The 25,953-nt window shown below is 34.1% G+C and overlaps 2 protein-coding genes across 2 annotated transcripts; one reads left to right on the top strand and one right to left on the bottom strand.

The window, feature by feature from the left end:
• Nucleotides 1–6,989: 6,989 nt before the first annotated feature.
• LOC145570404 (ABC transporter C family member 14-like) lies at nt 6,990–18,453 on the top strand. The gene is made up of 12 exons (XM_081629473.1): nt 6,990–7,148; nt 11,987–14,130; nt 14,333–14,653; nt 14,926–15,012; nt 15,120–15,767; nt 15,946–16,110; nt 16,345–16,639; nt 16,741–16,955; nt 17,098–17,403; nt 17,488–17,551; nt 17,649–17,888; nt 17,987–18,453. Exons 2-12 carry the CDS (start codon nt 12,055–12,057, stop codon nt 18,085–18,087), a joined length of 4,518 nt encoding a protein of 1,505 aa, XP_081485599.1. The 5' UTR covers nt 6,990–7,148; nt 11,987–12,054; the 3' UTR covers nt 18,088–18,453.
• Nucleotides 18,454–19,108: 655 nt separating this feature from the next.
• Nucleotides 19,109–25,167, bottom strand: LOC145570962 (ABC transporter C family member 4-like). The gene is made up of 11 exons (XM_081630075.1): nt 23,059–25,167; nt 22,594–22,914; nt 22,047–22,133; nt 21,342–21,968; nt 20,979–21,143; nt 20,536–20,830; nt 20,200–20,414; nt 19,778–20,083; nt 19,623–19,686; nt 19,291–19,530; nt 19,109–19,209 (listed from the first exon to the last, which is right to left on the bottom strand). Exons 1-11 carry the CDS (start codon nt 25,165–25,167, stop codon nt 19,109–19,111), a joined length of 4,530 nt encoding a protein of 1,509 aa, XP_081486201.1.
• Nucleotides 25,168–25,953: the final 786 nt, after the last annotated feature.

The raw sequence follows: 25,953 nt of genomic DNA, 5'->3' as shown, positions 1-25,953 counted from the left end.
AAGACATTTTCCAGCTAGAAAGAGGTTAACCACCTCGGAAATAGAGCCAACTAATTCATCTTAGACAGCCACAGTAGCACCACTCATGCAATCCATAAGGTGTTGAGCACATATACCGTCTCTATCACATGATGTGCCACGCGAAAAACTCTTAATTCAATCCAAAACAACAGAAGAAGTAGCAACGAGATGAAGTTGATCAACATGTATATCAGTAGGCAAGGATGGAGCTGGAAAAGAAGGGTGTTTTGATAGTAAATCTGCAAGAGTGGCCTCATTATACCGAGCAACCCCTGAAGAAGAAAGAACCCGGACTACAGCTGTGTAATGGCCATCACAAATCTTCCTACGACACTACTTAATATTACGCTCTTCCAAATCAAGGTCCTCATCATCAACCACCGACAAAGTAGGAGAATCCTCTACCAAAGTTTCCCTTACAAGCTGCTCACAACCACCTGGTGCACTACAAGAACAAATTTCACGAGAAATACTCTCCTCTTGATGTCGACGCTTTACGGAAGACCTAGACTCACGAATACTCCGAGGGCGAAAGGTTTTAAAGGTGCAAAGAGGTAACACCAATAACGAGACCCAACTAGAAATGTCATTAGGCTTAGAGATCACCTTATCAAGAGCACCTTTTAGAACCTGAGAAAATCCCAAACGACATTTGGGAGGGATAGACTTCACAGTGCGAAACCCTTTTGAGAACAAACAATCAAGGAGAGCCACATCAAACCCACAGAACCGATCTCTCACCAAACCATCCACATGTCCAATACGAGCCGGGGAAGAGGGAGCTTGTGGCTTGGAGAAATTATAAAGCACAAAACGAACAATACCATCTCCTTCATCATGGGGTGACACATCCTCACCCACACTATGACGACACTTAGAACGAACCGTATGAGTTTTGCAACAAACCCCACATAACCAAATCCCCATACGGGAAAAGGTAACTTTTATTATTATTATTATTATTAATCTATGCATTTTGTATTAGGTGGAAAGTTTCTACTTCAAGTAGCGGTTTTCTTTGTAAGACCTCATACAGCAGTTGTCTTTTAGTAAGACCTCATATAGCAGATTTCTTTTAATAAGACTTTAGAAAGTAGATTTCCTACCTAAACTACTACTCCTTGCGTTTTTTAATAAGTGCTCCTTTTGACTTTTGCTTTATTTATGTAAACCACTTTTGAGTATGTTTATGTTTAATACATAAGATCGGATCTATTGATGTATGTTATTGTTAGATATGATTTGTCTTAATGTATGGTTTTCGAATTATTAACTTTTTTATCCTATAATAATTCTAATTAAAGACATTATTAGTAAAAATTACGTGTTGACAAGTGTGCCGGTCAACATAGAGCACTTATTTAAAACGGATGGAGTATATTAAGTAACTTTTTTTAAAAAAATAATCGTAAACAATTTTCTCATTGAACAGCTGATGTGGACGGTAGTTAGGAAAATTTATAAAAAGTAGTTGTATTTATAAATCTTTCCAACATTATTAGGGAAAGCACCGACTTTTCTTACTATTTGTTTAATTCTCAGTGCAAGGAACTAATTGCAAATTCAGCATGGCAAGTTGAAGTTAAGCATATCCATAGAGAGGCGAATAGAACAGTTAATTGGTTTGCCAATCAAGGAGTTATTCAGAATAACAAGATTGACTTGATTTAAATCCCCCTTTTAGCATTAGGTCGTATTACACCAAGATACTTTTTTTTTTTTAGAAATTGTACTCAACCTATGATTAGTTTTGACTTTTGAGCCTTTTGCTACGTATTATAACATATATATGAGGAAGCAGTAACGGCTCACAAGCTGCCGCTACTCCTCTATCTTACAAATAAAATATTATACAATGTACCATTGAATTTTTTAAGTACTACTGAAAGTGTATTTTGTATCATTGAGAGTGTAATTTGTACTAGTGAAGCTCCAATGGTATTAGGTGACATCCTAATGAGATATTTGAACCTTTTTTAAAAGTACCACTGACAGTGTATCTTGTGCCATTGAAAATGTATTTTGTACCATTAAATCTACATGGAAAATTTTAACTCCCGCATGAAATAACCAACCCGCCCCTGCGAGACACTATTTAAGTGGCTCACAAGATGCCGTTTGGACTTTGGAATACCTTGTATGTTATTTCTTGGTTATCATTTATCATTGCGGTGGTGGTTGTTGTTGTTGTTGTTGTTGTTGTTGTTGTTGTTGTTGTTGTGAATGTGGAAGATCATAGTGGGGTTATTAGTGGTTTGCTTGGATAGTAAAGTGAAAGAGAAAGGGAAGGAAGGGAAGAAGAAGGAAGGGAGTGGAACATAAGGGGATGGAGAAGGTAAGATTACATTTTCTCACCAAATCTTTCTAACATTAGAAGGATTTGATTTATTAAAAAGGGAGGGAATATGAATCTTTTCATTTCCCTTCCCTTCTCTTGTATCAAAAAGTATCCAAAGAAAGGAGGACGAATCCTTTCTTTCTCTTCTTTTACTTTCCCTCCAATTCTCTTAATCCAAACAGTATATTAATATAATAGTAATTCCTTCGTTTTAGGTAATTAAGTGTAACAATATAAATTTTATATTATTCACATGTCTCACTTTGACCGTAATATTTTTACTAAAATATTAAAACAAGTGATACTAGTGCATAAAAATGTTTGATGTTTAAGATGTTTTTGAACCATCACAACTTTTTGGTCAGCGACATGGCTAGAGCTCTGTATCACAGTTCTATTAAATCGTCTTTACCCTAATCAAATTCTTTGTTTTTCTTTTCTTTTCTTTTGAGATGAGCTCTAATCATTTACTCGTTAACATCCCTTATTAGACAAATCAAGTATACCAATATCCCATAATGAAAATTGTCCAAAATAAAAAGTGCGAGTACTAAAAAAAATTCAACATTTTACTACCTCCGTTTCTTTTTAGTTTTAAGAAAGAGGTACTCTGAATTATTTAATTGTGAGACTAAAAAAAATCTTTTGTTGCAACTAAAAAAAACAAATCTAGTATTAAAACTTTAGTAAGGTTAATTAACCATATATGATTACCAAGGTATGCATGTAGGATGTAGCTCTGTATGGATAGTGATCACCTAATGCAAGTTCTTCACGTCTATAAAACACAATTGGCGAAGTGGAACATGAATTGACTAGGGAACTCTTTCAAGTCAATAAATAATTATCCATCAATTTCGCTTGTCAATCAAGGTATACCGTCTTTTTCCTCCATGAAATTTCAAAGAAGATACTCCGTTATTTAACATAAAACACATCTTAAAAGTTTTTTTAATACATGGTATATATTTTTAGGGTAATGCTATACATAGCCCTAAGGGTTATATATAAGTATTTAAAACACTCTAGAAAATTGTATAAAAATTAGAAATTCATGACAAAAACACGCGTAGATCAGTATAATACTATAATTAGCGAGATTTTGTCATGATTTTATAAATTTAAACAATTTTCAAGACTGTTTTTAATGTTTATATGTAGCCCTAAGAGATATGTATAACATTTTTCATATTTTTAATCATTACTCCGTAATATTCAATAATAAGAATTATAAAATATGATACAAAGTATACTTTTTTTTTTCACTCGAATAACCAAGTAAATAATACGGAGTATTACTACTCCCTCTATTTTTTTAAGCGTCCCATTGGAGATTACGACACTATTCACTAAACATACTTTGATCAATGTTTGTGAAAAGTACATAAGAAAAAATATAGTGTTACGGGTACTTATCGAAATCATCTTAATGGGTAGATAATTAGTATTTAATTGTTATAATTTATGGAATAGTTAAGTATAATTGAGATATTATTATGTACAGAGTATTAGTGAAAGTTTTGAATCAACATACGTGTTATGTTATTATGGGACACTTTTAAAAAACTTCGAGAGTATATACAAATTCAAATGTGTTTCAATTAAAAAACATAAAAGAAAAAAAAATCTATACTAGTGGAATATTCAACTTCTCGAGGAGAAAAACTTGAGGATAAGATTGCTATATGAATAATTAATTAATCATCATTTATCAGTATCAGTATAGTTCAAAAGTCCCACAAAAGCTTACATTAAAAGTTTTTAAAAAAGTCGCAAAATATTCCATAATTTTTAGTGGCATTTTCTATTTGTATACGAGTATAATGCAAGAAAGAAACGTCGTTTACTACTCATATCATTTGTACTACGTACTTAATTAAAATCGTGGTCTCCACATAAATCTGTAACATTAAAATATACGATCACGAAAATTACAAAACACACCGAATTTCAGGATTTATACACAAAATTGTTCATTGTAGTAATCAGTCTCACGTGACCTCACTAGTGACGTATTTTTCTCAACAACGGTTGCCCCATTTTTTCATTTTTGTTTGTCATAACATCTTGGCATGTACCACGTGGCTCTATTTTGTTACTATATCATACGACTGTACGACTATAATCCCCGCTTTTATCTCTCTGTAGTATTTTATTTTTTACGTAACGGATAAAAAGATAAATTGATTGCCTTCTAAATGATAAAATATTTAAATACAAAAATATGAAATAAGAAGTGTGAAGTACAATATTTTCTTTGATTTGCCCCTTTTACTTCGTTTTCATAGCAAACATTTTATTGCAGCCTAACCCCGAAACGACCCAAGAAAAGCGAACAGTCTTATTGTTTAGTCTTTCAACTAATGTCTCCTGGAACGATAGAGGAAAGATATCCGTAGGGCGAACGGATATACTTGAATGGGTTAAGCATATGCCTTTTGACACAAAACAAATGGATCGATCGAGCGAAGGCTTGGTTCCTACCTCGCAGCACCGAGGGAAGCCTTTCATTAAAAACCTCTTTTATGTTATGTATTATTTTTGAAAGATTTCTTTCTACATTATGTAGAATATCTTCACTTTCAATAGTGACATATAAGTCGATTATTGTTCCATATCTAAGAATTGGACAAATTAAAGATTGTACAAGCGTCGCATGGGAGTGATTTTACCTTGTTTTTGCATTAATTAATATTCTTTTTGTTTTTTAACTGTCTTCGTATTTGTTTGTTTTTGGTGTTTTTCATAGAAATTTTACACAAATATTTTAACCACATGTTTGGTAAAATTTTAAAAATTTGATACATAGAAAATACTTGTACCAATTGAGAAAAATCTATTAAGACCTTAATGAATTTAGAGCCTAGGTATATTCAACTTTTTAATAAAGTTTAATAAAATTATACACTTTTCTTGTTTTTTTAAATATTACTTCAATTATTCTTTGAGAAAGCTTCACCAGGCCATATCAATATATATTGAAGATTCAAAGCCAAGACATAAGGTTGTAGTGTCGCCTTCTGAAAACTAAACTGCCCTAGGTATTGTCATTATAATTAGTCAACCAAGTCAATTACAAAAATTAGTTTATTGTAAACTAAGGACTTGTTCTCTTCAACTTATTTCAGATACTTATTACTTATTCCTTAATAAATTCAGATCAGATCAGAAAGATTCAAATCAGACCAGATCAAAAATTTTGATTACCAGGCCATTTACTTATCATTAAATATCGTTAATTGTGTATTAATTTTTTTTTTTATAAAAAACTACATATTTAAAAAATTCACGATGAGACGAATCTAACAAAATCCATTTTGATGGTGTTTTTCTTTATAGATTAGCATTAAAATGTGGTCAAAATTTAGTCAAATTATTAAATCAGATCAAACCAGATCAGATCAGAAAAATTCATAACAGACCTTAGGGTCTGTTCTGATTTACTGAGCTGAAGTGAACAGAATATTTTATAAGAGAAGGAAATTAAAAATTGAACTGAACTGAATTGAACTAAAATAATTGAAACTGAACTGAACTGAAAATAAGCTAAAAAGAACAGGCTCTTACAAAATTCAAACCAAATCTACTTGTTTCAAGTTAAGAGAACAAGTCCTAAACTTAAAACAAAAAATAGATGCCAATATTTTCAACTACCAGCCCTTTTCTATAAGAGGTTCAAACTTTTGATTAGCTAACACAATTCTAATTATGGTGGGTCTTTTCCAAAATGGTTTTTGACTTGTTATGACCCATTTATTTGGTATTATATGATGTCTTGTGTCACTTAATTATTTATTGGTGAATATTGGTATCTTTTTTTTTTTTTTTTTTTCCTTTTGAAGTGAACAGAAATGGCTTGGTTTGCATGCTTCGATATTTGAGTCACTAAAATTGTTTGGTTAAGATTTTAGGGTCGGTTGAGGTCAAAAAAAAAAAAAAAAAGTCTTAGGGTTTGTTCACTTCAGTTTAATTTCAGTTCAGTTCAGTTCAGCTTAGCTCCAATCAGTTCAGTTTAGTGTAGTTCAACTCCAATCAGTTCAGCTTCTAATTTTCTTCTCTGATAAAATATTCATTTCAGCTCAATTCAGTTCAGTTCATTTCAGTTCAGCTCCAATCAGTAAAGTTCAGTTCAGCTTCAATCAGTTCAGTTCAGTTCAATTCAATTTAGCTCATTTCAGTAAATGTGAACAGGTCCTTAATCGAGTAAATTTTTTTGGCATGAGCAATTTAAAAAGTAACAAAAAATAAAGAAAGTGTTACACCAATGAAAAAAAAGGGGTGGGGGAGTAATAAATAGAGTAAGGAGTAAGTTTAAAAAGTCAAGTATACCTTAAGAAAGAAACAAATAAAGTAAAAACATGGTAGAAAACTAAACACGTGATTTATATATCCAGTTAATTTAGACAATTCTGTTCAAATGATATACAGTGGTATAAAATTAATAAACAACTGACCACTCTTTGCATCTTATAATTAAACAAAAAGGCAAAACAAAAAAAGTCTTCTCTTTTCAGTTTTCATTGCTGTCGTCCAAACAATATCTTGAGCCATAAAAATTTGACCACGTCGCTTACACTTTTAATTTTGCAACCTTTATTAATCAAAATCAGTCCATCTTTTTAAATTTATTATAAGTCCACGATTTTATAAATTCATTTAAGTCTTCTTTCTCTACCTCTCCTCCTTTCTCTTCTCTCTTCTCTCTCCTTTCATTCATTTACCTCATTAACACTTGCAAAACACGAGTTTATTTGCTTGCAAATTGCTTCACTTTATCATCTTTATTAAGGTTAGTCATTTTCTCATTATCATTTCTCTTTAGTTCTACGTATTACGCATTTATTTCCTCTTATATTTCCTTCATTTAGGTTGGTATGATGGTATATATGAATTGTATGATCTTTTTTTTTTTTTGTGTGTATATCATGCGTCGATGGATGTTATTAATGGTTTACTACATGTCTATGCTTAATATGAAAGTTCCTGATTTACCCCATTTTTCTAAAAATACAATCTTAAATTTAATTGCACAGCTTGCACCACTTTAATAAGTAAATAAATTTCCCGTCAAAAAAAAAAAAAAGTAAATAAATTTTCAATTTTATATGAAATATATATAAAGTACTTTGGTTTTGGAAAACAAATTAACTTTTTTTTTTTTTTTTTTTTTTTTTTTTTTTTTTTTTTTTTTTGGTGTGTATATTATACATTTATTGCTTTGGTTTTTTTTTTTGGGTTTTTTTGTGAGGGATCTTTTTTTTGCTTTGATTCAATTCTTCTTTTGGCGGTAGGATTGGTGAATATTTTAGTTTCCCATTCATTTTTTAGGGTAATGCTATATGCAACCCTTGCATATAAGAATTTAATATATTTCCTTTTTTAGTATTAAGTTGGAAATTTATCGATAATTTACGAGTAAATCGGTGTAATAAATTTTTATTTACTCTCTCCGTGTGTTTTTTAAGTGACACATTTTCCTTAAACGGCCGTTTTTTTTTAAGTAACATACTTCCTCTTTTAGAAATTCCTTACATTTTTAATAATATATCTTCACCCCATTATCTCTTACTTTATCATTTCTCACTCCTTTCATGGTCCCCACTTCCTCTCACATTCTTTTACTTTATCATTTCTCACTCCTCCAACCTACCCCACTAACATCTTAATTTATTAAAGTCAATAAAATTTCCTAAAACTACGTGTCGGTCAAAGTGTGTCACTTAAAAAAACACGGAGGGAGTATTGTCAATTCTTTCTAGTTTTAGCTTCTTATTGGTTGTATGATTTAGTCTGTTTTTGAAATACAATAAGAGTAATGCTATACGTAGCCCTTAGGACTGCATATAAGCATTTAATATACTCCCTTCGTCCCTAATTTTTTGCCCCATTGCTATTGTTTGGGTCAAACTTTTAAAATTTTGACCATCAATTGTCATTGATCTGTAAGAGCTAATATAATCATGTGTGATCTTGAAAAGTTCGTCTCGTTATATATTTTATTAGTATCAAGTTTTTATAATTTTTACGTGAATGAAAATAGAGATATATTTGTTTTAAAACAAGTCTTAGAGATCGTGAAAAGTTAAATGGGGCAAAAATAAAGGGATAAAGGGAGTAGTTCATTTTTTAGTATTAAGTTGAGAATTTATCGATAATTTACGAGCAAATCGCTGTAATAAATGTTTATTTAGTCTTTTTTTTTTTATTTTTAGCTTCTTATTTGTCTTTTTTCAAATAATAGTAATAACGTTTTTTGAGAGAATAATTAATTTTAATGTAAGAATGAAGATGTACGAGTAGAATCATTACCTCAAAAAATAAAATAAAATGAAGATATACGGAGTAGAATCTTTCATCGGATCTCTCACTAATTCTGTATTTAAAAAAAAAAAAAAAAAAAGTACTCGTTTTTTTTTTTTTTTTTTTTTTTGAAATGAAAGATTAAAAAATGTTCTACGAGTTGTGCAATTATGTTTACTGCATTTGTTACTAATAATTGGATTTGGTTTGATTTGATTGGTCAATGTTACTGCTAGATTTCATCCACGTGATTTTTTGTCCCTATTCTTCACTAGAATATACAGTACCTAACAAAATACGAGTACAAGGTTTAAGTTTATACGAGTACGTAAAGTCGTTAATTAGTTTACAACATTAGTAAAATCATTAATAATGTTAATGGTTTATTCATTTAATACGGGTACAAAGATAAAATGGGGCTTGTTCGATTACTATTGTTTCAGAATAATCGTGTTACGCTTTGAATTTTTTTGTTCCTTCTACTCTGATATGATAATTACAATAAAAGTAATTATTACTCTGTATTAGATTAATTTGAAATAAATCGAGATGTAAATATTTAAAATTTTACATTGACAAATACAAAAATTGACAATTAGTCAATATAAAATTTTAAATTAGCAGTGCAAGTAGTACTGGTAAAGTTGTATACTTGTAGAGTTGTACTCCATGTTTAGCATGAAAAAGTTTTCTGGTGAATATATATATATATATATATATATATATATATATATATATATATATAGTCGTAGAGGACTCTAATCACTCTATACTCCATAGCAATCATTTTTAAAAATTGTCAAATAACAATCACCTTTAAAATTTACGATATATTTTTTCCAGTAAAAGTTTTTTGTTTTAGAGTCTGTTCTATTCAACTTGCGTAATAACTAAAAACATGTTCAAAGTTTCTAATAGAAATAAAATTATCACTTAATATGTCTAAAATTACACGTTTCTACTTTTCGTCCCTTAAAACTTGTCCTATAAAATTAAGTCAGAAAACAACAAAAGAACAACCCTACCATGCTAATCAAGAATCAAAGACAAGGTAGAATGGTAAAACACATAATTTGTTGTTTTACACTCGTTTTTCTATCAAAATCAAAAAGCATTCTAGAAAAACCTACCACGACACCACTAGTTAGCAACACCTTATAAAATATAAATTACTAGTAATAGCTTAAACTTTATGAATTATGACTAGTCCTTTTAAATGTTGTCCAAACATCACTAGTAGTGATTAAAAATTTGGCTACGTCTATCGCACAATAATTTAATTAATTATAAACAGAACCTTCTATTAATTGTAAATAGACCTTGGATCATTATATTTTCTCCATCTGACCAACTCTGTCTTTTTCTGGATTAACCATTTGTTTATCTGCCCAGTATTTAAACTAAGGTTTATTTCTGAATTTTGTCATTACTTCCCTGTATTTTTTTAAAAAAAGGTTTTCTCATTATTTACTTGAGGGATAGGCAGCACATGTGACATTAATTATTTTAGATTCTCTAGTAGAATTTGATCCGCCGAATTAAACTTCATTATTGTTATTTATTTATTTTTTTAGAAAAACTTCATTGTTGTTATTAGCTCAATACTTTTTAGTTCTAACTATCAAGTTTTTTTCATTTTTTTTTTTTTAAATTACTCGTATAGTCGTATTAAGTACAAATTGTAAATCAAGATCGTTATCATTTATTTCCTCATCCTTTGTTATGCTGTTCTCGTTTTATTTATACTACTCCGTATATTTACACCCTTTTTTTTTTTTTATACTTCCACTATTTCATAAAAATAATCTTCCATTTATGTTACAGTAATTTTATTTTTCACGAAAAGCTTTTAATTTCTTCTTTAAGTTGGGTCCATTTAAAGCTAATACTACTCTGTACTATATTGTCTTATTTAATTTTTTTTTTCTTTTTTTAATTCACTTCTGCTCCACCCTTACATTCTCTTCCATTTAGATTACGGAGTACATGTTAAACTTTAATCTACATATCTCATTTTTACCGTAAATTTTGTACAAACATATACAAATAAAACTTACTCGTAATTTATAAGATGCTTTGAGATTATCAACGTATATTTGCAATGTATCAACTTTATATCGTATCACAAATACGTACTCGTGAATAATTTAATATTTTAACAGAGTTATAAATCAATAAGTATGTCAATCGTATTTATTTTTCGAAGGCCTCTATATTTTTGTTACTAATTTTGGAATACTTTCCAACCTTTTTCTTAATTTATCTTCTCATACGTAAGATGGTTTGGGATTCTGAAATGATAATTTTAACCACCATTTGATTCCCCTCATTTAATTCTCTGTTTCCTCGATTAATTTGAAATCTTATCTTCTGCTCTTGATTTTATTCTCTCGTTTGGCGGGAAATTTATTAATTGCTTTTGGCCGATTTCGAGGAGCGAGCTTATTGCTATGTAATTTCCCTTTCAAATTTCTTTGGTCTTTTCTTTATCATTCATTTTATGACAACGTTTTGTATGAGCCGAACTTATAATATGTACGAGTATTTTTCTTAAAAGTTTTTTTTTTAGCGGTCCTTTTTTTAAGTAACAAAATTTCCCTACTGTTTAATTATTTCGTATAAGTTTGTTTCACCTAAGACTTGCAACCTCGTCGAGTTGGCGGGGTTAAAAAACACTATTCTTGAATGGAATAGTCGATCTTGAGGATCATTATCTACAGTTATATTTCGTCCACATGTATTTGGTCACTATTTATTGCATACATCATTTTCATTCAATCATGTCTTTATTAATTGCCTTTTTTTTTTTTTTTTTTTTTTGAGAAATATTAATTGCAAAATTATGTGTTCATATATAGTGCAAGTAGCAGAAAAGGGACCAAGTACATATTGGATCTCAAAAAAAAGTTGTTATTAGGTGGCCTTTTTTCTTTTTTTTTTTTTTTTTGATTTTTTTTTTATGATTTTTGACCCATACTTTTTAATGACATAATCAAAGTGAGCGTAAAAAAGCTATAATTTGGTGACTACCTTTTCTTCTTTTTCCAGCCTAATTCACTAGATTTGTAGGACACCCACATTACAAAAAAGAAAATTAACTTTAATGCAAATAATGGTGCTTTTAATATTTTCTGGTATCAAATCAACTTTGTTACTATTTTTTTAATGCTTAGCTTGTAGAATCAATACTCTCACAATTTTAGCTAATTGCCTAAAAGTTGGTAACCTTTTACCTCATAACATGGAATTCTTTGGAATTTAGTTTTTTGAGTTTTTGTTAATATATTTGGATTTGCTCTTAATTATTTTCCTAAACTTTTTTCACAGAAAGTTGAACTCAAGCATTGATACATGAAAAGCATAGAAAGTTAGCAACTTTGTGAAGAACATTAAAGATGTCTTCCAATTCTTGGATTACTAATCTTTCATGTTCAAATCCTTCATCACAATCATTGTTACAATGGGTTAAGTTCATATTACTTTCTCCATGCCCTCAAAGAGTTCTGTTTACTTCTGTTGATGTTATTTTCTTGGTTATCCTCTTTGGTGTTTTCTTGTACAATTTCATCTACAAGGTTGTCTTAGGAAATCGCCAAGACTCGAGCATTAGGAAGTACACCATTGTGAATCGAGCTCGTGTTCAGACAAATGTTTGGTATAAACTATCCATCATTGTAACAAGTTTGTTAGCATTTGCTTATTTACTTGTTGCTATCATAGCTTTTGGTAATCAAAGTCATGATTTGTCTTGGAACATTGTGGATAAAACATTTGGGATTGTTCAAGTGTTGACTTATGTTGCAATAGTGATCTTGATTGCTCATGAGAAGAAGTTTGAGGCATTGAAGCACCCATTCTTGCTTCGAGTATTTTGGGTTGCTAGCTTTATAATCTATGCCTTGTTTGTTGTTTCGAGTTTGGTCCGTTTTATTTCTTACAATGGAGATGTTGGTTTTGATTATTTGAGGTTGGAGGATGTAGTTTCCTTTGTCTCTTTCGCTCTTGCCATTGTTCTTCTTGTAGTTGGGATTAGAGGGTCAACAGGAATAATGGTAGCAGGACATGAAACAGTAGAGAATGGAACTTCATTGAGTGAACCACTTTTGGAGAAACCGAATGTTAGTGGTTTTGCTAATGCTTCATTTGTATCAAAGACCTTCTGGTTTTGGATGAACCCTCTACTTAGCAAAGGATATAAAACACCTCTGACGGCGAATGATGTACCATCCCTTTCACCACAACATAGAGCTGAGCTCATGTCTAACCTCTTCGAATCCAAGTATCCAAAGCCACATGAAAAGTGCAAGAACCCGGTTAGGACTACCCTTTTAAGATGTTTCTGGAAGGAAGTTGCATTTACAGCTTTCTTAGCAGTTATTCGAGTTTGTGTCATGTATGTTGGTCCTGTTCTTGTTCAGAAGTTTGTTGATTTTACTTCGGGTGTGGGAAGCTCTCCCAATGAAGGGTATTACCTGGTCCTCATTCTTCTTGTTGCAAAGTCGGTTGAGGTATTGACTTCACATCAATTCAACTTCAATTCTCAGAAGCTTGGGATGTTAATTCGTTCAACCCTCATCACTAACTTGTACAAGAAAGGGCTAAAGTTGACATGCTCGGCTAGGCAGGCTCATGGAGTTGGACAAATTGTGAATTATATGGCCGTTGATGCTCAGCAACTTTCTGATATGATGCTGCAGCTTCATGCTGTTTGGTTGATGCCTTTGCAACTTTCTGTGGCGTTAGCTCTTCTCTACAACTATGTCGGTTTAGCTATGGTCACTGCATTTATTGGAATCCTTGGAGTTTTAGTGTTTGTTTTCTTTGGTACAAAGAGGAACAACAGGTTTAATTTCAATTTGATGAAGAATCGTGACTCTCGAATGAAGGCTACAAATGAGATGCTTAACTACATGCGAGTGATCAAGTTTCAAGCTTGGGAAGAGCACTTCAACCACAGGATCCAATCATTTCGGGATGCTGAGTATGGTTGGCTAGCTAAGTTCCTCTACTCTATAGCAGGCAATATCGTGGTTATGTGGTCCACGCCTATTTTGATATCCAGCCTTACATTTGGAAGCTGCATCCTTTTAGGAATCCCGCTTGATGCAGGGAAAGTTTTCACCACTACAACAATCTTTAAGATGTTGCAGGAACCAATTAGGACATTCCCTCAGTCTATGATTTCAATTTCACAGGCTATGATTTCACTCAGAAGGCTTGATGATTTTATGATGAGTAGGGAACTTGCGGATGAGTTGGTGGAGCGAGTTGAGGGTTGTGATGGGGTTACAGCCATACAGGTTGAAGATGGTGTCTTTAGCTGGGATGATGAAGGTGGAGAGGAGTCGCTGAAAGATATAAATTTAGACATAAAGAAAGGGCAGCTTGCTGCTATTGTTGGCACTGTTGGATCAGGAAAGTCATCTTTGCTTGCCTCAATTCTCGGTGAGATGCACAAAATAAGTGGAAAGGTATATTCATTAATCTTGTGTTTCTCTCCTTGCATTACTTGTTAAGCATTTATCATTTGTGTGCGCTTTGTAGTGACACTTTTAGTTTTGTTTTTAAGCTTTACTTTCTGTATACAAAAGCTAAAGTACTGCATTACTCGAACAATATACTTTGGAAGGCATATGGATATATGGTATAACTGATTATATTTCCTTACTGCAGGTAAGGGTTTGTGGGACTACGGCTTACGTAGCACAGACGTCTTGGATACAGAACGGAACCATTGAGGAAAACATCCTGTTTGGTTTACCTATGGACAGGGAGAAATACAAGGAAGTTTTGAGAGTTTGCTGCTTAGAGAAGGATATGGAAATGATGGAATTTGGGGATCAGACTGAGATTGGAGAACGTGGCATCAATCTCAGTGGTGGTCAGAAGCAACGGATACAACTTGCTAGAGCTGTCTATCAGGACTGTGATATTTATCTTCTTGATGATGTCTTTAGTGCTGTTGATGCTCATACTGGATCAGAAATATTTAAGGTTAGTGATATTTTGACTTGATATCTTATTTCTTGAAGTGTGTTTGTTTCCTACATTAACATTCGAGGTTACTTGTTAAGTCAAGTTGGGGTACAAGGTTTGAAACTGTCTGAAAAGGAGTCTTGGAGTAATCCTTTGTAGACCAGTATATAATTGAGCTGTTGTTACTTTACTCAACATGGTTTATTTACTTATTTGACTTTCTTTTGATTCAAAAACAACTGATTCCGGCTCTTCACTATAATTCTGATCTTTTCTGTGATCCACTGCAGGAATGTGTAAGAGGAGCTCTGAAGGATAAAACGATTATACTTGTGACTCATCAAGTGGACTTTTTGCATAACGTTGACCTCATCATGGTGAGCCATTTCCTTGCATCAAATTTTTTTCAGGTGTCTGCAAGACTGCAATGCTCCATATTATAGTTTTATCAAATTTGTAATTAGAAAATTTGTTGCCTGACCAGGTCATGAGAGACGGTATGATTGTGCAAGCAGGAAAATACGACAAACTTCTAGAAGCAGGCACAGATTTTAATGCACTTGTAGCTGCCCATGATACATCTATGGAACTTGTTGAAGCAGGCAGTAACACTGAGCTTTTAGAAGATTCTACACAACAGAAATCTCCTAGAGAATTACCTACTCACAGCGAAGGTAATGGCGTGAGCAGTTCTTTACAAAGATCTAAATCAGATGCAACACAGAAGTCAGAAAAGGGAGATGCTATGCTCATCAAAGAGGAAGAAAGAGAAACTGGGAAAGTCAGTTTACGGGTGTACAAGGATTACTGCACTGAGGCTTTTGGATGGTGGGGTGTAGTTGCAGCTTTGGTGTGTTCTTTGTCGTGGCAAGCTACTGTGATGGCTGGTGACTACTGGCTGGCTTATGAAACTTCTGAAAAGCATGCTCCTTACTTCGACCCTTCTTTCTTCATTAGTATCTATACTATCATCGCCCTGGTTTCTGTTGTATTAGTCCTAGTAAGATCCTTCTTTATCACTTTGTTTGGGCTGAAGACAGCACAGATTTTCTTCTCTCGGATTCTCCACAGTATTCTCCATGCTCCCATGTCATTTTTCGATACTACTCCTTCAGGAAGAATTCTAAGTCGGGTGAGTATTATTTTAGTTTATTTTTCCCCCCTTCATATCCTTTTCTTTTTCCATATAGTCATTTATATAGTATTTAGATAGCTCAATTGTCCTTACTTTTTGTTTTCATACTTTCCTCTATGCCAACTGCCAAGTAGCGTAATACTGAGTACTGATTGGAACTTCTCATTGCTTTCAGGCATCCAGCGATCAGACCAATGTTGACATTTTAGTGCCGTTTGTTTTGAACCTTACAATCGCAATGTACATAACACTGCTTAGCATCATCATTATCACTTGTCAGTATGCCTGGCCAACAGTGTTCCTCTTGATTCCGCTAGGGTGGCTGAATTTGTGGTACAGGGTAAGAGTACTGGCCTCTCTTTTGATCTTTATATTGTATTTTTGGAAGCAAAAAATTAAGAAGGTTGTAAGTAATGGTCAGAACACTGGTAGCAGGATATATAATCCTCACACTTTTTCAGTATAATAGGACTTAACTCATGTTTGCCTTGGTTGGCTAAAGCTTGATTTCTTGACCTTGCTTACTACCCTTGTAACCTTGTATACTGTACTGAAATATGTGTTTGATTTGCAGGGATATTATCTTGCAACATCACGTGAATTAACTCGCCTTGATTCAATCACAAAAGCACCAGTCATCCATCACTTCTCAGAAAGTATTTCTGGCTTCATGACAATACGTTGCTTCAGAAAACAGGATAGATTTATTCAAGAAAATGTGAATCGGGTGAATGCAAACTTGCGCATGGATTTTCACAACAATGGATCAAATGAATGGTTAGGCTTCCGTTTGGAATTGCTCGGGAGCTTGCTCCTGTGCTCATCAGCCTTATGTATGATCCTGTTGCCTAGTAGTATCATTCGACCAGGTTATTTCTAACTTCTGTGGCACATTTTCCCACTTTTGTTTTCTTGGTGAAATCCATACATATTCTAAATAGGGATGCTGAACTCTAATCGTGCTTTTCAGAGAATGTCGGTTTGTCACTATCGTATGGACTGTCCCTCAACTCTGTACTGTTCTGGGCTATGTATACCAGCTGCTTTGTTGAAAATAGAATGGTTTCTGTTGAGAGAATAAAGCAATTCACCGAAATCCCATCTGAAGCTGAATGGAAAATCAAGGATCGTCTTCCTCCTCCAAATTGGCCATCTCAAGGCAATGTTGAACTCAAGGACTTGCAGGTCAGCTAGTTTACATGCTGAACAAGAAATTTTCAAAATTATATGTCTATGTCTTGTATCTTCACACAAGCTACATACAATTTGTAGCTTGATTTTGATGCTCCTTTTCATTCTTCTAATTGAGGGTAACTTATATTTACAGGTTAGATATAGGTCCAACACTCCTCTTGTACTGAAGGGAATAACATTAAACATTAGAGGTGGAGAGAAAATAGGCATTGTTGGGCGAACAGGAAGTGGAAAATCAACTCTTATTCAAGTGTTCTTTAGGCTTGTTGAGCCCTCAGCCGGGAAAATTATCATTGATGGTATTGACATTTCAACATTAGGCCTTCATGATCTTAGGTCTCGATTTGGGATCATACCTCAAGAACCTGTTCTTTTTGAGGGGACTGTGAGGAGCAACATCGACCCCATTGGTCAATATTCAGAGGAAGAGATCTGGAAGGTAAGATCAACTAACTGCTGCTCTAAAAATATTCCTTGCTTCTTTAGAATCTTTCTGACTTTTGTTTCTTTATCTAATTCACAGAGCCTTGAACGATGCCAACTTAAAGATGTAGTGGCTTCCAAACCCGAAAAACTTGAAGCTCCAGGTATAGTGTTTATATTACATTTATATCAAGAAGCCTTTTGATCAAAAGCAAAATTAAACTGGGAAGTAAATGTCATTTTTTTGGGCCAATGTAACAGTGGCCGATAATGGAGACAACTGGAGTGTCGGGCAAAGGCAACTTCTATGCCTAGGTCGTGTAATGTTGAAGAAAAGCCGGCTTTTGTTTATGGATGAGGCAACTGCTTCTGTAGATTCTCAAACTGATGCAGTGATTCAAAGGATCATTAGGGAAGATTTTGCGGATTGTACAATCATCAGCATTGCTCACAGGATACCGACAGTTATGGACTGTGATAGAGTTCTTGTGGTAGATGCAGGTAAAGATTCTAAGCTCATTTGACTAAAACGGTACCTCACTACAATAAAGTATGCTCAAACAATATTATAACTCTGAAAAATAAATTATGTCTGACAGGATTAGCTAAAGAATTTGATTCACCAGCAAAGTTGCTCGAGAGGCCATCAATTTTCGGAGCACTGGTACAAGAATACGCAAATCGCTCATCTGGTCTGTAGTCTTCAGTCTGAACTCTCTACTACAGCCATGCATTATCATTGAGATGATGAAGCTTCATCCTCTGAAAATGAATGCTTACCGTTTTGACTTTTGAGATAACGTCGCATATGTCTTCTGATGTTCTTGAGCATGAAGGTGTTTTGATCAATAACTACTGATGATGAACATCTCACACGGCCATTTTAAGCTACTGCTGCTTTTTGGGATTGGGTGATCAATTATACATATTACTAGGTAGATTAATAGATTAGAAATTCTTAATTGGAAGAGATAAATAACATATATTATGTTCTTTTTGTGAAAACGTGCTTCAAACAGACTAGCTCCATTTACTCCATAAAATGCTCTTCTGATTCAAATTTAAAGTGGCCTTATTTTTGAATTTCTCATTTGGTTATATTGTAAACACAAAGTTAATCAGTTTCTGATCAATTGGAATATGAATTGATATGATGTAATTACAATACTGCAACAACAGTGGGTAAAAACAATGGTATAAATCACAACATAAAACTTAATATTATCATCAGAAGAATATAGAAATAAATGAGGTTACCAAAGTAGTGGGAGGAAATTTTCCAATTGCTATTTCAGATGTTTAATTGTTATTTGGACTATTTGAGAGAGCCCACAAGGGCAAAGCTGTAGACGGAGCTCAGTCTTAGGTTTTGGGTATCGTCCTTCAAAACTTTAACCAACTAAGCTAGTTGGCATCCACATTTTCGTTTGGACTATGGACTATGATTATTGAGGAGATAGTCATTGTGCCGGTCCAAGCCTTCCAAAAAAACTTTGATTATTTTGGTATATTTCTGAAGAAAATAAACTGAATAATTGCAGCCTTGTTGATCTTTCTAGATTTAGCTACTACAGCATACTAGTTCATCCTACCCTCGTTCTCCGCCTGAATAAACTTTACCATATCAGTTCCACGCTGTTGAGTCTTTACCATGAAATTTAGCGAACTGTATCTCAAAACTAGAATCAGTATTAGAGCCTGGGATGTATCAGGACTGAATATCAGAACCCGGATGAGCGATTGGCATACTCTTGAACCAATGCTCCGAAGAGTGATGACCTTGCAAGTAAGTGTGATGGGGAGTCAAATTCCTTTGCTTTCCCTATTCAGAAATAACATAAATTAAGCTGAAGCAATTGTAGTAAACTTCTGAAAGGCCAAAGAACCAACTATATATGAATACCTGTATCTATAACAAGAACTTTATCACAGTCCATAACTGTAGGTATTCTATGAGCAATGCTGATAATTGTACAAGCTGCAAAGTCTTCTCTTATGATCTTTTGAATCACTGCATCAGTTTGAGAGTCAACAGATGCCGTAGCCTCATCCATGAATAATAGTCGGCTTTTCTTCAGCATGACTCGGCCTAAACACAGAAGCTGTCTCTGCCCCACGCTCCAATTATCTCCACTATCAACCGCTTTTTAAAGTTTAAAAGAAGGGGTGAATAACTTCTTAGTGTATAATTACTTTGAAGACACAAACAATTAGAGAATAAAAGGTTTATTTTACCAGGAGCATCAAGTTTCTCGGCTTTGGAAATAACCACATCTTTAAGTTGGCATCGTTCAAGACTCTGGATGAAGTACATAACAAAAAACAACTTATCAAAATTCTGAAGGAAGTAAAGGAATATCTTCTGCACTTCTCAATGAGTTGAATTTTACCTTCCAAATCTCATCTTCTGAGTATTGGCTAGTCGGGTCAATGTTGCTCCTTACAGTCCCCTCGAAAAGAACAGGCTCTTGAGGGATAATCCCAAATCGAGACCTAAGATCGTGGAGTCCAACTTTTGTTATGTCAACATCATCAATAACAATTTTCCCAGCACAGGGCTCAATGAGCCTAAAGAAAACTTGAATCAGAGTTGATTTTCCACTTCCTGTTCGCCCAACCACACCGACTTTTTCTCCTCCTCTAATGCCTAATGTTATCCCCTTCAGTACAAGAGGAGTACTAATCCTATATCTAACCTGTCAAAACAATACTTGTCAAAAAGATTAAAGCAAGAAAAGTACAAAAGTAATGAAAGCAAGATAGACAACAAGTGTTTCATTCTGTTTTGTTCAACTGTTATTTGGGCTTAAACCTGTAAGTTTTCAAGCTCAATATTGCCTTGTGCTGGCCAAGTTGGTGGAGGGAGACGATCATTGAAATTCCATGTAGCTTCAGAAGGGAGTTCAGTAAATTGTTTTATCCTCTCAACAGAAACCATTCTATTCTCCACAAAGCAGCTCATGTATATAGCCCAGAACAACACAGAGTTGAGAGACAGCCAGTATGATAGTGACAGTCCAACATTCTCTGAATCATGCAGAAAATGAACAACGCCCTTTTTTATGCATCAGACACATAAAGAGCAAAAATGACATTCGTACTAAAGTTCAAAATTGAGAAATTGATCAGTAAAGTTAGAAGAAGAAACCTGGTTTGATGATGCTGCTTGGAAGAAGGATCATAAATAATGTTGATATGCAGAGGACAAAGCTCCCAAGAAGTTCTAAACGGAAACCTAACCATGCATTTGATCCATTGTTGTGAAAGTCCATGCAAAGATTCATGTTCACCCTCTTGACATTTTCCTGAATGAAGTCTTCCTGCTTTCTGAAACAGCGAATTGTCATGAATCCCAAAATACTTTCTGAGAAGTGATGAATGACAGGTGCTTTTGTGATTGAGTCAAGGCGAGTCAGTTCACGTGATGTTGCAAGATAATAATCCTATAAAACACAGATAACTTCTTTTAAACACAGTTGTACTATAAACAAAACTACCTGCATGCCAAAATACTCTTGTCACAATTTCACCTTCTTTTTCTCAAAAATATGACATAACAGGATTTATTCATGGACAGGCAAGTATGCTTACCCGGTACCACATATTAAGCCACCCTAGTGGAATCAAGAGGAACACGGTTGGCCAAGCATACTGACAAGTGATGATGATAATGCTTACTAATGTAATGTACATGGCAAGTGCAAGGTTAATAAAAAGAGGTACAGACACATCAACATTGGTCTGATCATTGGAAACCTGTAAGACAGGAGGTTTGTTTTATCAGAACAGCTTGCGGTTTTTATCAGAACAGCTTGCGATATGTTTCTTTCCAATAGCATATTATTTGACTCGCAGCAGGAAATAATCTATCAAAATATAAGGAAATTATATAACAGAATAACTGTAAATAATAAAAAACTCCATCAAAAAAAGAAAAGGGATCAATAAGCTCACCCGACTTAAAATTCTCCCTGATGGAGTTGCATCGAAGAATGACATGGGAGCATGAAGAATACTATGGAGACTCCGGGAGAAGAATATCTGGGCTGTCTTCAGCCCAAAGAACATAATGAAAAAGGATCGAAAGAAGACCAATATAATAGCAATAGCTCCTGTGATTGAATAGATGCTAATACAGAATGAAGGATTGAAAGATGAAGCGCGCTCTCCTGAGGTTTCATAAGCCAGCCAATAATCAGCAGCCATGATAGATGATTGCCATGACAAAGAGAACAAAAAACCAGCAGCTAAACCCCACCATCCAAAAGCCTCTGTGCAGTAAACTTTGTAGACATGTAAACTCACTTTTCCGGTTCCTCTTTCCTCTTCCTTGATCAGCCTAGAGTCAACCTTTTCTGAGTTGGATCTAATAACAGAACAGTCCTCCCCACTTGTTTGACTAGGCAATGCTTTAGGAGAATTCTTAGGTCGAGTTGAATCTTTCGATAGTTCACTGGTGCTGCCTGCTTCAACAAGCTCCATAGAGGTCTCATGAGCAGCTACAAGGGCATGAAAATCTGTGCCTGCTTTTACAAGATTGTCATATTTTCCTCCTTGAACAATTGTGCCATCTCGCATAACCTGCTCAAGGAACAAACATTTCCATTTGAGCTAAAACATGAACCGTAAGAGACGCCTTATGCAAAAAGAAGGGCTCACCAAGATGAGATCAACATTATGTAAAAAGTCCACTTGATGAGTAACAAGTATAATTGTTTTGTTTCTAAGAGCTCCTCTTACACATTCCTGCAATTGATCAAAGAATAAGCTAAGAATTCATAGTAATGAACTTGTTTATCATAATAGTATTTGTTCCTCAATTATAGTAAAAATCATAAGATTATCTACCTCATCAAAGACAAGCTGATAGGTAAAAAAAAGGTATACTGATGAGTAGTAGGAAATCTTAATTCACTGCAGCGAATTGGACTAGATACATTAGGTTGGCTCCACTAAAATGTTGACCAATGTATCAAAGTTACATTGACAGAACATAAAGAACCACTAAAAATCAATGATTTTGTAGAAAAATGTTTGAGTAATGTAAAAGCTTATAATTCTGGCTTTCGATTCTGACAATAACATTTGTAACCTATAGTAGTTCTGAAGTCCTTAGACATAATATATTAAAATTAAGTGATGGAACAAGAAACATAGATGACTATGACTGAAGAAAAGTAACTATTAAGCCCAAAGAATGCAAAACCTTAAATATATGTGATCCTGTATGAGCATCAACAGCACTGAAGACATCGTCAAGCAGATATATATCAGTATCTTGATAGACAGCTCTAGCAAGTTGTATTCGTTGCTTTTGCCCGCCACTAAGGTTGATGCCACGTTCTCCAATATCAGTCTGATCACCAAACTCCATCATTTCCAGATCCTTCTCTAAGCAGCAAACCTGCAGAACTTCTCTATACTTTACTTGGTTCATAGGCAAACCAAAAAGGATATTTTCCTGAATTGTTCCATTCTGTATCCAAGACGACTGGGCTACATAGGCGGTTGTCCCACAAACTCTGACCTGCAGGAAAGAAATTCAACTGATTAACCACATTTCTTTTGCTTTGAATTTTTGCTTCAATCTATATATTATGAAATTCCCTGAACATCAAAACAGATCAAATCTTGTATTTCATAGATATAAAACGTCAAAAAACAAATTTACCTTTCCTTTAATTTTGTGCATTTCACCAAGGATTGATGCAAGTAGTGAGGATTTTCCTGATCCAACAGTACCAACAATAGAGGCAAGCTGCCCTTTTTGTATGTTTAAATTTATGTTTTTCAGTACCATTTCCCTACCTTCATCATCCCAGCTAAAACACCCATCTGTGACCTTGATTGCAATAGTAGTATAGCCCTCAACTCGCTCCACTGATTCTTCCACAAATTCTCTACTTGTCATGAAATTGTCTAGCCTCGTCAGTGAAACAACAGCTTGTGAAATTGAAACCATGGACTGTGGGAAAGTCCTGATTGGCTCTTGTAACATCTTAAAAAGTGTGGTGGTTGTGAATACTGTAGCTGCATCGAATGAAACACCCAAAAGGATAGCAGTGCCAAATGTGAGGGATGATACCACTAAGGGTAAGGACCACAACACTACCATATTGGTCGCGACTGAGTAGAGAAACTTGGCTAGCCAATGAAATTCTGAATCCCGGAATGACTGGATGCGCTTGTTGAAGTGTTCTTCCCATGCCTGAAATTTGATTACTCGCATGTAGTTTAACATTTCAATAGTGGCCTTCATTCTGGAATCTCGGTTAATCATTACATTGAGCTGAAAAATTCGGTCTCTTTTCATGCCAAACAGCATAAACAATAGAACTCCTAAAATTCCGATTAATGCAGTGATAACAGCTGCACCAATATAGCTGTACAGGAGAATCAGTGTCACACAGATCTGCAAAGGCATTAGCCAAACAGCATGGAGCTGCAACATCATATCAGAGAGTTGCTGTGCATCAACAGCCATATAATTTACAATCTGTCCAACTACATGAGTCTGCCTCGCCGAGCATGATAACTTCAGTCCTTTCTTGTACAAATTTGTTATGAGGGCAGAACGGATTAGCATCCCAAGCTTCTGAGAGTTGAAGTTAAATTGATGTGAAGTCAAGACCTCTACCAACTTTGCAAGCAGAAGAACGAGGACCAAGTAATACCCTTCGTAGGGTGGACTTCTTACACCCGAAGTGAAATCAATGAATTTGTGTATTAGAGAAGGACCGACATACATGACACATATTCTAACAACTGCCAAAAAGGCAGTCAATGCTATTTCCTTCCAGAAACATCTGAATAGGGTGGTTCTAACCGGGTTTTTGCATTCTTCATGTGGCTTAGGCCATTTAGATTGAAAGAGCATAGACATTTTCTCAGCTCTGTGTTCAGGTGAAAGAGATGGGACGTCGTTAACATTAAGAGGCCTTTTGTAACCTTTACTAAGCAAGGGGTTCATCCACAACCAGAAAACTTTAGACACTAAGGAAGCATTTGCAAAATCAGAAACAGCCAAGTTCTCTAAAAGCGGCTCATCAACTGAAGTTCCATCATCAATCAAAGAAGCCTCTTGCCTTAAGACTGTTATCCCTGTCGACCCCCTAATGCAAACCACAAGAAGGACAACTGATAATGCAAATGACACAAAAGTCAGTAAATCGTTCAATCTCAAGTCAGGACCTCTAGCATCATGGTCAAACTTTACTAAACGTATTAGCCCTGAAACCATGAATAACGAATAGATCAAGAAGCTAGCAATCCAAAACACTTGGAGTGAATATCGGTGTTCAGTTGCTTCAGACCTCCTCTCAAGGGCAATCATGCCTGCTATTACCACATACGTTACAACTTGAATAATCCCAAATGTTCCCTCCACCATCTTCCATTGAAATTCACCACTTTTACTACTGAAGGCTAAGACAGCAACCACTAAATGAACAACTACTAATAAAACTGTTACAGTGTAGGATAGTTTATACCAAATATCAGTCTGAACCTGAACTCGACTACTGCCAGTTGTTACAGTTCTCGGTCTGTTTGGATTATGACAGTTCCCTAAGAAGACTTTACGAATAAGCTGATGTAGAAAGGTAACAAAGATCACAAGCAAGAAAATGGCATCAGCAAAAGAAAGCAAAACTCTTTGAGGACATGGAGAAAGAAAGATGAACTTAGCCCACTGTAATACAGATGAAGACGAATGATCTTTCGCAACTGGATTAGAACATGAAAGGGATGTGATCCAAGAATCATAGGACATTGTTCTCATTATTGCTAAACAAGATTATACCCTCTATAGTTTCTTGGTGTCTTTGATTATTTGCCTTCAACTTCCTGTCATATTAAACAAGAAATAAATCATACATTTAAACAGAACTTACAGAATTCTAACATAAAAAAAAATTACTGATAATTAAGCATAATATTATAAAATAGAATTGTACATACTTAATAATCACTCCTAATGATAGAAAAATAGATCTTTTTTGCATAATACACGCGTTGTATACAATCCATAAGCATTTGAATGAAAGTGTATCAAGTGTCACTATCATGTGTCACTAAAGTATAAAAACTACTACTCCCTTTTTACTTATTAAATAATCCTATTAATTTCTATGTTACTCGGACTCTTCATATTAACAACTCTACAATTTAGCTTTCCACAACAATGATTTCTTATTCAGTGAGCAAGAAACTATAGAAAAGCTGACATATGAAGTAGCTAAATTTTGAATAATCTTTATTTTACAATTGGTCTTGAAAATTTAACTCGGACATACTGTATAAAATAAATTTACAATTGAAAATATTCAATAATCTTTTATAATAATTTTGAATAACCCTTATTTTAAATCCTACAATGTGATAACCTCTGTTAATTTTTAATTATAACAAATGAATCTTTTATGTCTCGCAAATCATATAAACTAAAAATTAACGGAGGTATTATTTATAAAACTCATTCAACAATTGGTCATCCTCTTGATCAAAGCATGATTCATCTTTAGGTAATCATTATTCTTCTTCTCCTTCAATTCATCATCATAATAAT

Source organism: Chenopodium album, chromosome 12 (genome assembly GCF_948465745.1).
Source record: "Chenopodium album chromosome 12, dcCheAlbu1.1, whole genome shotgun sequence".
Lineage (NCBI taxonomy): Eukaryota > Viridiplantae > Streptophyta > Magnoliopsida > Caryophyllales > Amaranthaceae > Chenopodium > Chenopodium album.
Note: the sequence above shows the minus strand (reverse complement) of the source record. Positions and strands in the feature narration are given on the sequence as shown.

Excerpts from the sequence above, each read along its gene's own strand:
- LOC145570404 (XM_081629473.1), top strand. The coding sequence starts at position 12,055 with ATGTCTTCCAATTCTTGGATTACTAATCTTTCATGTTCAAATCCTTCA. Across the intron at positions 14,131-14,332 it reads TGCACAAAATAAGTGGAAAG|GTAAGGGTTTGTGGGACTAC; the intron begins GTATATTCATTA and ends TCCTTACTGCAG. Across the intron at positions 15,768-15,945 it reads CAGGAAGAATTCTAAGTCGG|GCATCCAGCGATCAGACCAA; the intron begins GTGAGTATTATT and ends CATTGCTTTCAG.
- LOC145570962 (XM_081630075.1), bottom strand. The coding sequence starts at position 25,167 with ATGAGAACAATGTCCTATGATTCTTGGATCACATCCCTTTCATGTTCT. Across the intron at positions 19,531-19,622 it reads CGAGAAACTTGATGCTCCTG|CGGTTGATAGTGGAGATAAT; the intron begins GTAAAATAAACC and ends AACTTTAAAAAG. Across the intron at positions 19,210-19,290 it reads AGTTCTTGTTATAGATACAG|GGAAAGCAAAGGAATTTGAC; the intron begins GTATTCATATAT and ends ATTTCTGAATAG.